The sequence below is a fragment of the Orcinus orca genome, chromosome 16, assembly GCF_937001465.1.
Source record: "Orcinus orca chromosome 16, mOrcOrc1.1, whole genome shotgun sequence".
NCBI lineage: Eukaryota > Metazoa > Chordata > Mammalia > Artiodactyla > Delphinidae > Orcinus > Orcinus orca.
In genome coordinates, this window is record NC_064574.1 from 30,300,711 (window position 1) to 30,317,792 (window position 17,082).

Here is a 17,082-nt window from a genome sequence, read left to right on the forward strand (position 1 = left end):
GGTTCATCTGACTCCTTTCCTATGTGACCATGGATAGGAAATGCAAAAAGATTTGCCATACCTCCCTCTTCTACCCATCTATCCATTCATTCATCATTGCATCTGTTACTTTTGTTTAATAAATACTTATCAAGCATCTGATATGTGCAAGGTGCCAGGGATTTGCTGGGGAGCAAAAGCAGATCTAGTCCCTACACTTAGGGAACTTGCTGTGTAAGTTCAAACAGCAATATAGAACATGAAGAACTGGTGCAGAGGCATAGGAACCTATATTAAGAGGTGGCCTTTTAGAGTCTAGAGCCAGGGGTCACAGGGTATCTTAAGTAGACATTAGGAATAGGTCATTGTGGAAAATGAGGACCATGGCAGACTGCAGAGCGCAGGCCTCATCTTCGGTAGTATTTACATTTGCATGTTTTATAACTCTCTCAAGGAAGCAGAACATGTTTGTGAATCTACCAGTTGATTATTCCAGTCCACCAGTTCAGAACTTCCTTTAAAAATGATATTTTAATTGAGACCTAATCATAGGCAAGGGCATTGGGGAAAGGGGGATGGGGAACATTCCAGGCACTGGGAATATCAGGAGCAATCTGTCAGTAGTGAGGGTGGGTGAGGGAAGGGCACATTCAAAAAATAATGAAGGACTGTGAGTGGCTGAAGGGCAGAGACTTAAGGGAGTAGTAAGAGATGAAAATGTAGAAGACTGGGCCAGACTGTAGATCTTGTAGAACGTCATGAGAGAAGTGGGAAGCCACAGACCAACCAGATTTGTAATTTGGAAAAAATGACTCAGACTACTAGTTAGAGAATAGCCCATGGGGAGACCAGGATAGAAGCAGGAAATACAGTTAGGGGCTGCAGCAGTTAAGACCAGAGTTGCTGATAGATTGATGTAAAGTGGTAATGATTAGGGAAAGGGGAATGGATTTAAGGACACAGGAACAGTTCCAGAGTTGGCTAATTCATCAACTTGGGCATTGTTAAACTCTGTCTCCTTCATATCTTTCCACTCAGCCATGTGTCAGTCCTGTCTCTTAGGCTGGCTTTCCTCATGTTGCCAAAATGACTGCCCAGGGAATTCCCTGGCGGTCCAGTGGTTAGGACTTCGTGCTTTCACTGCTGAGGACCCGGGTTCAATCCCTGGTTGGGGTACTAAGATCCCATAAGCCATGCAGCGTGACCCCCCCCCCAAAAAATAATGGCTGTCCCAGTTCTAGGCACCACATGGGGGTAAACAAGGTCCAGTGGGAAGAGAATGACTGTTTCTTCCTGTATGTCTCCTTTTATTCGTGAGGAAAACTTTCCCAAAAGCTTCTGGAGACTTCCCTGGTCACATATTCCTTCTTAAACTAGTCATAAGCAAGGGAGAAATAGCCTTACTGCAACTGGCTGAGACCAATCCAGATTATTCCAGTGTCATGTAGAGGATAGGCGGTTAACCCACAGAATGGGAGCTCTAGTAGCAAGGAGGAATGTTTATTGGGTGGGTGGGTTACCACTCATATCTGCTCCGCCTCTGAAGGGCTTGGGGGAGTGGAGAGTGATGTGGTCAGATTTGTACTCTGAGAAAATCACTAGCTACAATGTGGAGAATAGATGGGAGGGAAGCAAGAGGTGAAGCAGAAGACCATTTACCAGGCAAGAGTTAAGGTAATAACTTGGACTCTTTTTTCTGGCTGTTAGAAAAACAACACCATTTAATGCTCATTATTGATTATGAACATTCACCTCATCCCACAGGATAGCACCTCAGCCTCAACACTATAGCTAGGTCTCCAGTAGGCACTCTGCTGTTTTTTAAATATGATGCAGGCTACTTCTGGGTGATGGGTGGTGATGGGTATGTGACCTGGTGGCTGTACTTTTTTCTGTGAAATGAGTTCTTTGTTTAGAGGTGATTCCCTGAGATCCCATGATAAGGCATTCCAGTGAATACCTGGATAGGGGTGGTGTTCCTAAGAGGCATGGTAGGCAAATTCAGATAGGTATTGTGACAGTCAGTTGCCGTGGTATCATGGCCACTATGTTCATGGGCTCATTGGGCCAGCACTGGGGTGGTGAGGGAAAGGGCCGACCAACATCTCCTGGGTTCTTGCAGTGAGTGCCATTCAGTGAGCATATACATGGAGCATAAATATTTTCTGTCTTTTTTGTCCCAGTTATCTACTACCCAGGGATCAGCTTAGATCCTAACATCCAGTGAAGTGGATGGTGTGATACCTTGCTTGAAGTTCTGTTCACCAGACGGATTTCTCTTTTATACTCATTCAGAGCCATACCTTAAGTAGATTATCCCATAGCAATCTGCTTCCAGAATAAGCTAGCATGTCTCACAGAGCCATTTGTACACTAGGCTGGACTTTTTTCTCCTTTAGTCAACTGTTAACATCATCAGGAAGTTAGAGGAATCTATTGAAGGAGTGGGTGTGTGGCACGCGTTCCGTACACATCAGTTTCAGCTGAATTCTGGACATGTCCCAATTTATAGCTTATTGAATCACATAATACTTAGTTTATGACGGGCAGTTGACATCATATGGATATCTAGTGTCCCATGGTCAGGCTTACAGTCTCTACCAGACCCCAGTGCTAAGCTATGAACATAATCTTGCTGACAGGATCATGGTCTTGTCCCCAAATCCTAAGGTTTTTCATCATGATTCTCCTGCTCAGCCTGAACCACAGACACTTAGGGCCCCGTAGAATCTACCAGAGCTAATTTCTCTATGGCCTGGATCAGCTAGAGAGCCTTCTCTTTTCAGATCACTCAATAAATGAGTCAGAATAGGACACCAGCATGTGGTATACGCATGCTGTCTCCAAAATCCATAATGACCCAGCAAGCATCACTCCTCCTCTTTGAAGTGGGCGGTGGGGAGGGCGTGGGGGCAAGGAGTGGCAACTTACCCTTTACGTTGGAGGGGATATCCTGACGTGCTGCTGGCTTTTGACTTTCAGAAAACTTGGCCAAGTTGGCAGGCCACTATATAGTTGTCAGGGTGATGTCCTGTGAAACAGTGAGACAAAATCCCAATGAACCAGTTCACAGCAGAGAGAGGTCAAGATGATTTATCACTGAAGTTGCTCCTGCCATGAGAAAGGGAAACTGCTTCATGTAGTCCTTGTGCATCATAAAGGAAAAAATAAGCGTACTTGCCTCATTAATAGCAAAATTCCAGGTACCACGGGTTATATTAATCTGTAGGAAATACAACATCTGGAAAAGCAACTGCAAATCTGCAGCTCCACATGGTTCATGTATGACATTATACTGACATTCTTAAAAACTGTCAGCTTATCTGTTTGGTAACTTGCATGGAGAGTAATAGGAAGCATCAGAATAGCTAATATTAGTAGTTATTGAGCACTTGCTTCATGCCATCACTAAACTCACACATCTAAATGGATTATCTCATCATTATCCCACAACTTTTAAGTCTCCTGTAGCACTTAGGAGCTCTGTGACTCATCTAGGGACCTAGCCTTTTGGTAAAGGGAGATGACTGCTCCAGCAGCTTGCATTTGCTCTAGCTACTGGAATGGTATCTATCCAAAGGGTTAGGGGACCAACCCTTAGGTTATTCCTACTCCTTGCTGTAGAATTCCATTCCAGCCATACATTGGGAAAATAGGTAGCTCCTAACATGAGACCACTTCAAGCCAAAAATCCTTCCATCTCCTGGGCTACAAAGGCTCCATTCAAACTAGCATGAAATTATAGCATTCTGGGTTCCCAGGAATTAGTTATCTGAAGGCCAGAACCCAGTAGACCCCAAAAGATGTATTTGCCTTTACCCAGTGGTTACCGTGGTAAATGCCTGCAGATTCTTAAGGGAAAATGAGGAGAAAGGTTCATGGTATAGGAGTGTTGATGTGCTGTGGCAGTGTTCTTTCTTACATGTGCCCATCATTGAAGGGTTCTAGGTCTGTGAACTGACTCAGGCCTGAGAGTTGGATGAGAAGGAGCCCTTCTCTAGCATGAGAGTCTAGTCAGGCCCCCTCAACTGACCTGAGCTGGCTGCCTCCCATTTCCATTATTGGGAGCTTCACAACAAATTATCCACCTCAGAGAAGTCTGAGCCCTGGTGAACTGTGGCCTCTGAGGCTTTTTTCTTCCCACTAAGATCAAGAATCCCTTTTTGAAGTCAGTTCCTTCTTCTAAAAGATGCGGGTGCTTTCCTCACCCATGTACACCCTCTAGTGAGGCATGCATCAAGGACATGATGAAGGTGTCAGTGAGAAGGTTGAGGCTGTTGGATCCCCTGTAACACTGATTTACTCTACTTTGTGCCAAGGGCTTTCTGGCTTTTCTTTGTTACCTAGCTGAACCCAGCATTCCGTCCAGGTTCCTACTGGCCACCCCACCCCACCCCACCATTAGAACCGTGGCCAGTTTCCTGAGCGGTTACGCTAACTGCAGAAGTTCAGATAACCGTACCATAACTAGAAATCTAGCCGTATTCAAAAATTAGAATTAGACCCCTCCTTGGTCTAACATCCTCAAAATGTATATCAACAGCTATTCCTATGGTTTTTGGTGATCCAACTCAGTGAATTCCTGCAGTTTCTTCTGGGTGTTAGTTCTTTGCTTTTCTACCTTCTTTATGTATTTTACCCTCCAGATCGTGTTATGCTTGCATCCTGATTATCCATGAGCAATGAGAGCTGGGTTGTGAGGCAGTTTTCATCATGAAAGCAGGATGCAGTAGAGAGCACAATAGAGATTTTTAGAAGTTGGCTTTCCCCAACTCCTCTGTTTCCTTTCTGCATCATTTCAATTATCTCACTTTAAAGCCATGTCTTTCACATGACCAGCCAAGGAAAGATGTGAATTCCATTGGCATTAACATTTAACAACCAGCAAAATTCTGAAACTTTAACTTTTGGTTCAGCAAAATACATATAGCACAGTCATAGAAGGGCCCTGAATTTTGTGCTGTCTTTGGAGATAAGTATTTGATTTTGGAGCTGGGCTTTTTCTTGTTTTACTATCTAAAATTGTCAGAAATAATCCTATTCCTTGGTTTCAGCATTTCTCATGTCCTTTTAATTGGCACTCCCCCTCCCCCAACTCCTTTACCATCAGCTAGAGCATATCCCAGGTGATTGCAAGCCAATATGAAGTAACTGTTTTACAGTTGTGAGGTATGAGTGGCTTGCGCTTTCCCATAATGCAAGTTGGTTGACAGTTCCTTTGCCTTCATCTGAACTCGGTAATCAGGTTCACATCACCCGTATTTTCCCCATCAGTATCTCATCTACAACCCTACTCTCTGTTACTAACTGCTAAGTGAGTTAAGGTCTTTTACTTAAAAACAAGAGAAGTCAACTCAAGCAAAGAAGTGGGGAAGCTGGCAGAATCAAAAGATGAGATAGACTACCAGCCTTTGGACAGAGCAGGTCCTATTCTGGTGGGTCTGGGCCCTCTAGGGAAGCCTCTGCTTCTTCCTGGGTTTCAAAATCCTGGAAAAGAGAACTAGTTGGTAGCAAATGTAGGTCAGGTGTGACTGTGCTTGCATCGGTCAGCCCTGGCAGGAAAGAGGAGAGTTAACACATAGGACAAATACACTAATTTGTGTCCACTATCATAGAATAATATTCTTGTAATCATGGGGTGAGGAAGGCCTTTCTAAGCAAAACACAAGATTCAGAAGCTAGAATAGAATAGATTGAAAGGTAATAAATATATTAAGATGTTAAGCATCTCTGAAAAATAACACCATAAGGAAGTGGCCAACTGGGAGAAACTATTTGCCACAGGTAGACAGAGAATTTTCCATAATATATAGAGCTTCTCCAAACCTGTGAGAAAAAAGTAAACATTGCAGGAGAAAAATTGGCAGTTCAGAGGTGAAAAACAAATGGTCTATAATCATAGGAAAAGAAGCTCAACTATATTTAGTAATCCGGATATCCAGATTAAAACTAACCATTATTTTGGGCCTGTTAGATTTTAAAATTTTATAAGATTGATATCAAGTATGGGCAGGGGTATGGGGATAAAGAAACTCTTACACACAGGTAGGGGAAGTTTAAATTGATACAGCATTGGAAGGATGATTTGGCAGTATCAACCAAATTTTAAATGCTTATGCTCTCTGACCTAACTTATGGGACTCTATCAGAAAACAAAATATATATTTGTACAAGGATGTTCATTGTAGCATTACTTATAATAGCAAAGAAAATAAAGTGGAAAATATTTATCTATCAAATAGCAGAATGGCTAAATAATTTCTTGCATCTATTATGAAATTCTGTACTGTCATTAAAATAAATGTGTTGACATAGAAAAATATGGGAAAAAACATATTCCAGGGGACTTTACATGGTATAATCCCCTTTTTTAAAAAAAATCTATGTATGTCTGCATTTGAGTGTGTTAATGCCTTTTTTTTTTTTTTTTTTTAAGTCTGGAGGAATACTGTGAACTGAGCAGTGGTTGCCTACAAGGACGGGTAGAAGACAGGAGAGACATGATAGGGAACTTCCACTTTCTACTGAATTATTTGACTTTCTTTTACAACAAGCATATTTTTAAATAACATTTTTAAAAGCAGACATTAAAAACTTAAAAGGGGCTTCCCTGGTGGTCCAGTGGTTAACACTCCATGCTTCCACTGCAGGGGGTGCAGGTTTGATCCCTGTTTGGGGAGCTGAGATCTGCGTGCCTCGCAGTGCAGCCAAAAAGAAGAAGAGAAAAAAACTTTTAAAAGTTTTTTTAATATAGTAAACAAAGCTATTCAAGCTTATTAGCTTTAGCGTAGTATCCATTATGCTTTAATGTATAGATGGCATATAGAATAGAGTTGGTGTCCCCAGCTTGAACTGTGCCAAGAGTCTTGTGGTCAGGTCTCTGTGAAAAGGAGTATCATTAAATGGGAAGTTGTTTTGGAGGAAAAACTGGACTGTGGGGGTGAACAGCTGAAGAAACAATAAGCATAGGAAATGACAGCTGTTTTCGGATATCTGACAGACTAAATGGGGAGTGTGTAACATTTCTATGAAACCCCACTGGTTGAAAGTTGTGGGTAATGGAACTTTTGTCCTAAAGTTATAAGCTGGAACATTTTACTGACCAGCATTTGTCTCAGAAGGAAGCACTGAATTTGTTTAAAAGAAACACTTTGAAAAGCCACTTATTGAGGTCCCTAAAACATGTTTAAGGTTTAATAAATAAATAAATAGACTTTAGTTAGCTTCTGAGATGAAGGGGATAGGAGACAGCTAGGGAAAGAACTAGAGGCTGTGAGGCGGTCATAATCTGTGAATTGTGAAATGTGAAACCCCTTAACCCACGCAGGACCCTGCATCTTTAGTAGAGACAGCTTAATTCTTGGATTTCCAGGTAAAGAAGCATTTATGTGTAATTTGGTGACAGAACTGTGTGGCATCTGAGTGAATCAGAGGTAGAATAGTCTCTGCATTGATGAGTTGTCTCCAAATAAATATATCAGAGCCAAAGGCCTATGGGAATTATCAGTACCTATGTCAAGGGCTTTAGAATTCAACAGTCCAGGGAATTGGGAGTTCAGGATTTCCAAGGGGCAGAGAAGGTACCAGCTGACCTCCTGGGTTTTACACTAGTCAGTACAAGGGGAAAACAAATTGTGTATCTGGGTTTTAAGTCCTTCTAAACAGAACTGTTCCAAGATCAGGGGAACTGCCTTGGAAAGTAGTAGGCTCCCCATCACAGCAGAGTGTTCAGGCACTGGTGACTGTGACCAAAGTATTTGGAAGGGGATTCAAACTTTAAAGTGAATGAGATTCAGTACTATACTGGAGACGTTAACACAGTAAGGCAAGAAAAGGAACGAAAGGTATTACGGATTGGAAAGGAAGAGACAAAAATCAGTTTTTTTCACAGAGGAGATTATTGTCCCAGAGAAATCCAAAGACTCATCAAATAAATTATTAGAATTAATGTTATTTTAACAGGGTTGATAGATACAAAAACAGCATAAAAATGAATGCATTTCTGTTTATAAGCCACAATCAGAAAATCTAATAATTTTTAAAAGATGCCATTTACAATAGCATCCAAAATGTGAAGTACCTAGGAATAAATTTAGTAAAATATTTACAAACTCTTTGGAGAAAATTATAAAAATGGTTGAAAACATTAAAGAAAAAAACCTAAATTAGTGAAAGAAATAGGATCAATGGATTAGAAGGCTCAGTATTGTAAAGTTGTCAATTCTCCCCAAACTGATATATAGATTCAATGCAATTCCAATAAAAATCCCAACAGGTTTTTTGTGGAACTTGACAAGCTGATTCTAAAATTAATATGGAGGAGAAAAGATTCAAGAATAGCCAAGACATTCCTGAAGAAGAAGAACAAGGTGAGGAGACCCGCCTTACCAGTATAAAGAGTCATTATAAAGTTTAGTAATTAAGACAGTTTTGTATTGGCACTGGAATAGATTGACCAGCGGAATAAAATAGAGAACCCAGAAGCAGATTCATATGTAAAGGGAAACCTATTTGTGACAAATGCTGTTGTAGTTTTGCTGGGGTAGAGGATGGTCTTTACAATAAATAGAGCTCAGACAATTGGGTAACCCCATGGGAATAAATGAAATTGAATTCCTGTCTCATACCAAAAATCAGTCCCAGTTGATGTAAACACTGAAATTTAAAGGAAAAAATGTAGAGACAATAATGTAGGAAAATATACTATGATCTCACATAAGAAGGTGTTCTTAAGACTTAAAATGTTTATAAAGGGAAAGATTGATCAACTTGACTACATTAAAATGCAAAACTTCTGTTCATAAATAAATACTATAAAGAAAATGAAGGGGCAGGCCAAAAACTTGGTAAAAAATACTTGTAACACTTATAACTGATAAAGAATGAGTTTCCAGAACACATAAAGAACTTCTACAAAGTAGTAAGAAGATAAATAATCCAGTAGAAAGATGGGGAAACACTCAACTAGGTTCTTCACAGAAGAGGAAACCCTGTTGACCAGTAAACTATGAAATGATGGTGAACCTCATTAATAATCAGAGAAATATAAATTAAACCTACATTTGATACATTTAAAGTCTGACCGTAGCAAATGTTGACAAGGATACGGAATAACTGGAATACTTTACATTGCTGGTGGGAGTGTAAATTGGTACAGCTACTATGAAAAACAATTTGGCCTCATCTGGTAAGGTTAAAGATAGTCATACCTGAAACTCTTGCAAATGTGCATGAGGAAACACATACAGTTAGTGCTCAAAGCGGGACGGTTAACTGTAAACAACCCAAATATTCACCAGTAGTAGAATGGATAAATAAATGTTGGTATGGTCTAAAAATGGAGGACTACAAAGTAGTTAAAATGAATGAACTTTGGCTACATGGAACAACCTGAGTGGAATCTTCAGAACATAATGTTGGGCAACAAAAGCAAGTCACCATTTATCATTGCATTTTTATCAAAAAATAGACTGAACAATAAAAATATATTTTTTTAAGGATACAGAATATATGGATACAAATAAGGGGATAATAAATACAAAATTCCAAGTTTACTTGTGAGAGGAGAAGGAAAAGGACATGATGAGGAAGGGCCCAAAGAGAACTTACAGGTTAAACTTATAAGAACTTACTTTTTAAAAAAATAATTGTAAAAATTGAAAAAAAAATTTTTTTAGCTGACACTTTTTAAAAAATGACAGTCTTGCTTCCAGTAAAGGCCTAAGCAAGGGATGAAGTGGTCTTTGATGCCACCTACTGTTTGTGGAGAATTTAACATCTTAGAGCCTTCTGGTTCAGCTGCTTCTGCCCAGCTCTCAAGGCTGGGTTTTTCAGAGTAGAAGCTAAAAGTAGGATTCCCCTTGTTTTCATCCTTGACCTAAGCTCTTTAATCTGATATTTTGCATCTAGTACAGTGTTCTCTAAAGCAAATCTTTTATTTTCTCTTGTCAAACAGTGACTCCTGTTTCTTCCTAACTTTCCTTTTAGGAGCCTCAGCCTACCTGGAGACCTAATTTTTCTTCATCATGACTGGGGGAGCTAGGGGTGCTGACAGGACTTTGAGATGTGGTCATTGTCATTACTGACCCTGAGGACTATTTTCAAGAATCTTGTTATCACTACATCTGTTCTACATCATTTTAGACAAGGGATGTAGAGGAAAAGTAATGCCTCAGGATTAGTCTTGAGGGCTTTTAAAAACTTGTATCTCATCCTGCCCTGCATCAAGGTGGAAATCTAGCCTATCTGGGTGAAGAGAAGGCAAACTGTGGGTGAACTGGGAAATTCCAATCTTCCGGTCCAGGAAACTCCTTTTTCCCCTTTATGTATTGACAGCAGTGGGTCTAAAGAAATTGGCTTTCTTAGTAAAATAACAGGCAGAACCTCCAGGGTTTTAACTCTGAAAAGAAAATCTCTTGAATAAGTGAAGGTAGATGGACTATGAGACCTTGACTCCGGTTATCTTGGGGTATTTCACTTTAATTTCTCCTACCACTATCTTGCTGGTTCCTAGGAAGTATATTTGCTCCTTCTTAAAACTCTTGTTTCTTTCTGGCGAAATTGGTTCCTTTTAGGCTGGCATTTCCTTTACTTAATCTTTTTTATTATTTTTATCCAAGCTAGAAACCTGAGAGTCATCCTTCATTCCTGTCTCTTTCTCTCCCCAACTTTTGTCCATTCCATCTCTAAATCTAGTCATTCTGACTTCATAATATATCTCAAAGGCATCTATTTCCTTGTACCATCACCTTTCCACATTCTGTACTTGCCTTCCTCCCAGCCCATTTTCCATGTAGCAGCCAGAGTGATTCTTTAACAGGTAAAGTGGATTGCAGTTTATAAAAACCTTGAATGGTTTCCTCGTGCACTTAAAGTAAAATTCAAACTTCCTATTCAAGGACCTATGTAGAAATATGTGATCAACCTTGTCAAAAAACTCATCTCCTCCCACTTCCTCTTGCCATCTCCACCAGCAACATTTTATACATAACACCCTCACTGACACTTTATTTCCTCACACAAACCAAGCCTTCTCCTGCCTCTGGGTCATCATACATGCTGTTCTTTGCCTGGAATACTCTTTTCCATACTCATCCTTCCTCATAGAGACCTACCCTTAATCTGTATTGGGGTATTCCTTGGGCTTTCTGATACTTTCTCTAATAACCTGTTCTCTCATTGCATTTATCATGGTATGTAATTTTATATTTACTTGTTTTATTTATTTAATATCTGTCTTTCACCCACAAGTTTGCATTGTTCATGAGAGCAAGAACTGTGTATATGATTTGATTCACCACTGTTTGTACCTAACTCGGTACCTAATAGGTACACATTATATGTTTGTTGAAGGAATGAATGAAAAGTAATACATGAACCATAATTTACTTAACTGTTCTCCTACTGCTGAATACTAAGGTTGTTTTCAGTTTGGGGTCATTCTAAATAATGATGAAGTAAATAATTTGAACATAGAGATTTTTATTTATTTAGGCTAGAATCCAGATTTCCTAGGTCAAAGGGTATGAATATTTTTAAAGCTTTAAGACATATTTCCAAATCACTTATCAGGAAGGTTGTCTAGGTTGTAATTTTAAACTATTTCTCTTTTTGCTCTCTTAGTTTTGAATATATAGAACACAGAAGAAAACAATTCAAATAATAAAGTTTAGCTTCCTACTCCTATAAAACGAATTTATTGAATGCTTATTCTATGCCAAACATGAGATTATCTTATTTACTCCTTATGTAGCAGGTATTATTTTCCCAATTTTATGGGGAACTTTGGCCGATTTGCTCAAGTTCATACAATCCAGACTATCTCATGTCAAACCATTTATACTTACCCACATACCTCCCAGTGCTAGCTGATTTACATTTGCTCCAAAACTGCTGCAGATTCAGTGTTACCTCATCCAAGTCCTCTGCTTCCTAACTGCTGCATCCATGTGAATGCCCTCTCACCCACTCACCTGTCCTTGCTTCCTTACCACATGATGCTAGAGGCTGGGCTGCCATACCCCCTTGTCAGGCTCCTAACTCAACTGACCATCCAGACCCCTCCTGTGTGGTTTACTCTGAGATACATCTCCAGCTTTGCATGGTGGTCAGCATGGGGATAAATGGCCCATCCTTTCAGTTGTGTCCCCAGTCCCATATACTGGGGTGGTCCATTTTGACCCAGCATTGTAACATGCTCCTAACCACATAGTAATCATATAAAGAGCATGCTGTGCTTACAGTAACAGGAAAGGCATTCTGCCCTCTGGGCATTCAAACTCTAAGGAGCTTAGAAGCTATTTAGAAGAGAGGTACACTCTCTGTATTAGGTGCAAGTATTCACCTGGGCACATCTTTTCCCCCCTAAGAAAAGGTAGAACTTGCTGCCAGGTCAGAGTATGGTGCAGCAGTTTACATGTTTGGTGTTTATCCCTTTTAATAACTTCTGTAATTTCTCTTAACCTTTCAGGCTCTCCCTGCTTGTCCTATCCAGGCCACCTGTGAAGCTGCCTCCAAGGAGGAGAACAAGGAAAAAAATCGATATGTAAACATCTTGCCTTGTGAGTGTTTGTAGGGTTTCTTGGGATGTAACCTGAAACTGCATCTGTAGCCAGATTTTCTGAGGATGGAAAGAATCTTGTAATTGATCATAGGAAGGCTGGTAATAAGAATAGAGTCAAGCCTTTGGACTGAAAGAGCCTTTATGGCTGCCCAGGCAACCCCAGGTGCTCATAAAGTCAGTAGGGGTGCTTGACCAGGTTTTTTAAGGCAGGCCTAAAGTTTCTGGGAAGTTAAGGAGAGCAGTTTCACTAAGACCAGACAGCAAGTGCATGGTTGTTGTGGGGGTTTTTTGTTGCTCATTGCAAAGAAATTCCAATTCAGAGTTCTCTTCGTAACTCCTTCCCAGAGTTAGCCATTGCTAATCAGTTTATCTATAACCTAACAGACATTTTTCTAGGTTAGTGGTCTCCAGAATGGAATATGCATAATCTAGTGGGATGTGAGAGCAAAATGTTTGAACTTTGCTTTTTTTTTTTCTTGCGGTACGCGGGCCTCTCACTGTTGTGGCCTCTCCCGTTGCGGAGCACAGGCTCCGGACGCGCAGGCCCAGCGGCCATGGCTCACGGGCGCAGCCGTTCCGCAGCATGTGGGATCTTCCCGGACCAGGGCACGATCCCGTGTCCCTTGCATCGGCAGGTGGACTCTCAACCACTGCGCCACCAGGGAAGCCCTGCTTTATCTTTTATAATTGCTTTTTTTAAAAACTCATCCTTTAAATAATTCCTGGTGCAGTTTTGGGTGCATAATATATTAAAGACCACTGTACTAGGCATTTACAGATACTTATGTCTTATTTGTGTATAAATGCATGTATATATATTATATATTTTTAGTATAACTGGTATGCTGTATACATTGCTCTTTTTTCTTTTTTTTCCCAATATATATTGGAAAATAAGTCAGATGGAGAAAGATAAATACCATATGATTTCACTCATGTGGAATCTAAAAAAACAAAACAAAACAACAAAACAAACACAAACTCATAGATACAGAGAACAGATTGTTGGTTACCAGAGGGGAAGGGGGTTGGAGGTGGGTGAAATGGATTGGTGGGGGGGTCCTACTGTATGGTGGTGGATGGTAGCTAGACTTGTGGTGGTGATCACTATAGTTATTACAGATGTTGAACTATAATGCTATATACCTGAAATGACTATAATATAGAGAAATGTATTGGTGTATTGGTATATATATATACTGATATATGTACTGGTAATTGTCAAGAAACAGAAGTGTTCACTTTCCTTTTTATCAACTGCTTACTATTCCATATTATGGATATATCTTAATTTATTTAACTTAGTCCCCTAATGATGGTTGAGATGTGTCCGAATTTTTGCTGTTATAAATAGTGCTGCAGTGACAACTTTATACTTGTGTGTCTCTCTACACATAGTCATAGATGTCACAACTGGCCTGGTTGCATTGGGACCAGTGAAAAATAAAATTGAATTTAATTGAAAAAAAAATTTTTTTTTCTAGATGACCATTCTAGAGTCCATCTGACACCAGTTGAAGGAGTTCCAGATTCTGATTACATCAATGCTTCATTCATCAATGTAAGGAACTTGAGCTTTTCTCATTATTTCCTTGATTCCTTCTCAGCTGCATGTTAGAAGGAATATTTGTCATTTCAGTTTTTCCCGGAGGAGTCTGATTTTTTTAAAAGACTGAAAAAATTTTTTTAAAGATCAGACAGTTTAAAATGTATTCTTATGTTTACCTGTCATCATTCCCAAAATTTTCCCATGCAGAAATCTGAACCTAAATGTATACTTTTCTGTAAGAGTCAGTGAATCCTTTATTGAGCTTATTCAGATAACTAAGAACAAAAGCACACCTTGTCCTCCAAACAGGACTAGAATATCTGACTCTGGGTAAGTCTGGTTAGTCATGTCTACTATGAATTGAGAGAAGAGCTGAAACTGAAAGGTTTTTAGGGGTGATTTAGAGAATGTTTATAGAGATGGTGTGCGAGACTTGAGTATGTTTTATAGGCTGACGGGAGGGAACCAGTAAAGAGAGAGTTTGAAAGGAAGAGAGAGAGCAAGCAAGGAGCTAGAGAGAGCAAGCCTGACTACTGAAGCATGAAGAGAATACTGATGGAATTTGTACACCCATGATCATAGCAGCATTAATCACAATAGCCAAAAGGTGGTAGCAACCCAGGTTCCATCAGTGGAAGAATGAATAGGTAAAATGTGGCATATACATGCAATGGAATATTATTTAGCCTTAAAAGGGGAAGAAATTCTGACACATGCTATAACATGGATGAATTTCGAAGACATTATGGTAAGTGAAATAAGCCAGTCACAAAACAATAAATATTGTATAATTCCACTTATATGAGGTACCTAGAGTAGTCAAATTTATTAAAACAGAAGGTAGAACGGTGGTTGCCAGGGGCTAGAGGGAGGGAGGAGAAGGGAATTATCATTTAATGGGTACAGAGTTTCAGCTGAGGAAGATGCAGAAGTTTTGGAGATGGATGGTGGTGATGGTTGCCCAACAATGTGAATAAACTTAATGCCACAGACCTGTACACTTAAAAATGGCTGAAATGATCAGTTTTATGTTACGTATATTTTACCACAATTTTTTTTTTTTTTTTGGCTGCATCGGATCTTAGTTGCGGCATGTGGGAAACTTCGTTATGGTGCGAAGGCTTCTCTCTAGTTGTGGCGCACAGGCTTCTCTCTAGTTGTAGCACACAGGCTTCTCTCTAGTTGTGGCGCGCAGGCTCCAGAGCACATGGGCTCTATAGTTTGCAGCACGCAGGCTGTCTAGTTGAGGTGTGCGGGCTTAGTTGGCCCACAGCATGTGGGATCTTAGTTCCCCAACCAGGGATCAAACCCACGTCCCCTGCATTGGAAGGCGGATTCTTAACCACTGGACCGCCAGGGAAGTCCCGTCCCACAATTTTTTTTAAAAGAATACTCATGGAGAGATTAGCGTTGAACATAAGAAAGGATGTTTTTTCCTGTGAGACTGATGGTAAAGGAATATAGAATAGATAGAGGTGGTTTGTAGGTGTGAATAAATCAAGCTGAGGGAACTCGTCTGTTTTTTCTAAGAAGTAAAGTCAAGGTTATCTGCTGAAAAGGGAGGATGGGACTGTGACATGAGAGTACTGAAGTCAGTAAGAAAGAATACTGAAAAGGGCATGAAAAAAGCATGTTTAGCTGCACCGAGGAACTACCTAAGATGGAAATCTTTGATATATAGGGGCCTCAGTTGTGTGATTTTCTCCAGTTGTACCCTAGGATTGGTGATATGCAGAAAACATGTGGTACTTAGACAAAAGGGCTAGGGAAGTCAGTTGTTGCTTCAAGTAGTCAGCCGAGGGCTTCAGGTTCAGTAGAGAAAGGAAGGGATCAAGGACTAGGTCTCAAGAAATTGAAAGAGCAGTCTTGGGATAGGAAAAGGAGAAAGATGGAAGAACAAGGGGCCGTGGCTAAAAAATAGGCTATCAGATGGACTTCAGAAATGGAGTAGTGCAGGCACCCTCACGAGTATGGATTTGCTGAAATTCCTGTATATGTTTCTTAGTGATGGTCATATGTTTATAGTTAGAAGGAAAGGAACCCTGGTAGAAATGATTGATGTAGTAGATAAGGAAAATGGAAAAAGGTTAGTAACCAGCTAAGAGTCCCAGGATTTAGATCAAAGATTATGATGAAGTGGTTGGGAGGAACAGGTTGAGTTTAACATTATATGGAAGAGTATAGCAATATCAGCATGTTTCCATCTGCAGGTAACAGAATACTCAGCTAGAAGTGGTCTACACAGGAACATTTACTTCTCATTTAATCCGAAGGCAGGTGTATAGCAGTTCTGGGGTGGGCTGAGTCTGTGACTCAGTGACATCCTTAAGAAACCAGGTGTTTCCATCTTTCTACTCATATCTTCAGCCTATTGGCATTGTCTCTTGCTCACAAGACAGCTACAGCAGTTCCAAACGTTTCTTATAAACACAACATAGAGGAGGAGGAGGAGGTGGAGAATTTCTGCATTTGCTTTTCTTTTTTTTTTTTTTTTTTTGTGGTACGCGGGCCTCTCACTGCTGTGGCCTCTCTCGTTGCGGAGCACAGGCTCCGGACGCGCAGGCTCAGCGGCCATGGCTCACGGGTGCAGCCGCTCCACAGCATGTGGGATCTTCCCGGACCGGGGCACGAACCCACGTCCCCTGCATCAGCAGGTGGACTCTCAACCACTGCGCCACCAGGGAAGCCCTATGCTTTTCTTTTTATTAGGGGCATGACCTTTCTCAGAAGCCTCTCCGGTACAGTGCCCTTCAGAGCCCGCAGGCCAGGATTGGATCACATGCTTACACCCTCTCTCCAGTCACTGGCTAGGGTGCTGAGAATTATCATGATTTACCCTTCTGGGGCTGAGGAATGACCACCTTCCAAGCCAATGAAAGGTAAATGTCTGAACAAAAGCATGGTTTTGATGGCAAGAAAGAAAGGGAAGGAATAGCTTTTCAGTTAGTGACCAGCAGTGTCTGTCACCGTAACCAGTTTGGCTCCTTCCCAC

The 17,082-nt window shown here is 40.6% G+C and overlaps 1 protein-coding gene and 1 pseudogene across 7 annotated transcripts in view; both read left to right on the top strand.

The window, feature by feature from the left end:
- The window catches only part of PTPRA (protein tyrosine phosphatase receptor type A), a 185,624-nt gene that overhangs the window by 138,566 nt on the left and 29,976 nt on the right, over nucleotides 1-17,082 (top strand). For 6 of the 7 annotated variants that reach the window (XM_049698771.1, XM_049698772.1, XM_049698773.1 and 3 more), the window contains 2 exons: nucleotides 12,449-12,539; nucleotides 14,026-14,102. In XM_049698771.1, coding sequence (XP_049554728.1) covers nucleotides 12,449-12,539; nucleotides 14,026-14,102 — 168 coding nt within the window. Of the gene's footprint in view, nucleotides 1-8,254; nucleotides 8,349-12,448; nucleotides 12,540-14,025; nucleotides 14,103-17,082 lie in introns of all 7 variants that reach the window. The other variant, XM_033415744.2, reaches the window with a different exon arrangement.
- The window catches only part of LOC117198575 (proline-rich protein 13-like), a 134,057-nt pseudogene that overhangs the window by 111,806 nt on the left and 5,169 nt on the right, over nucleotides 1-17,082 (top strand).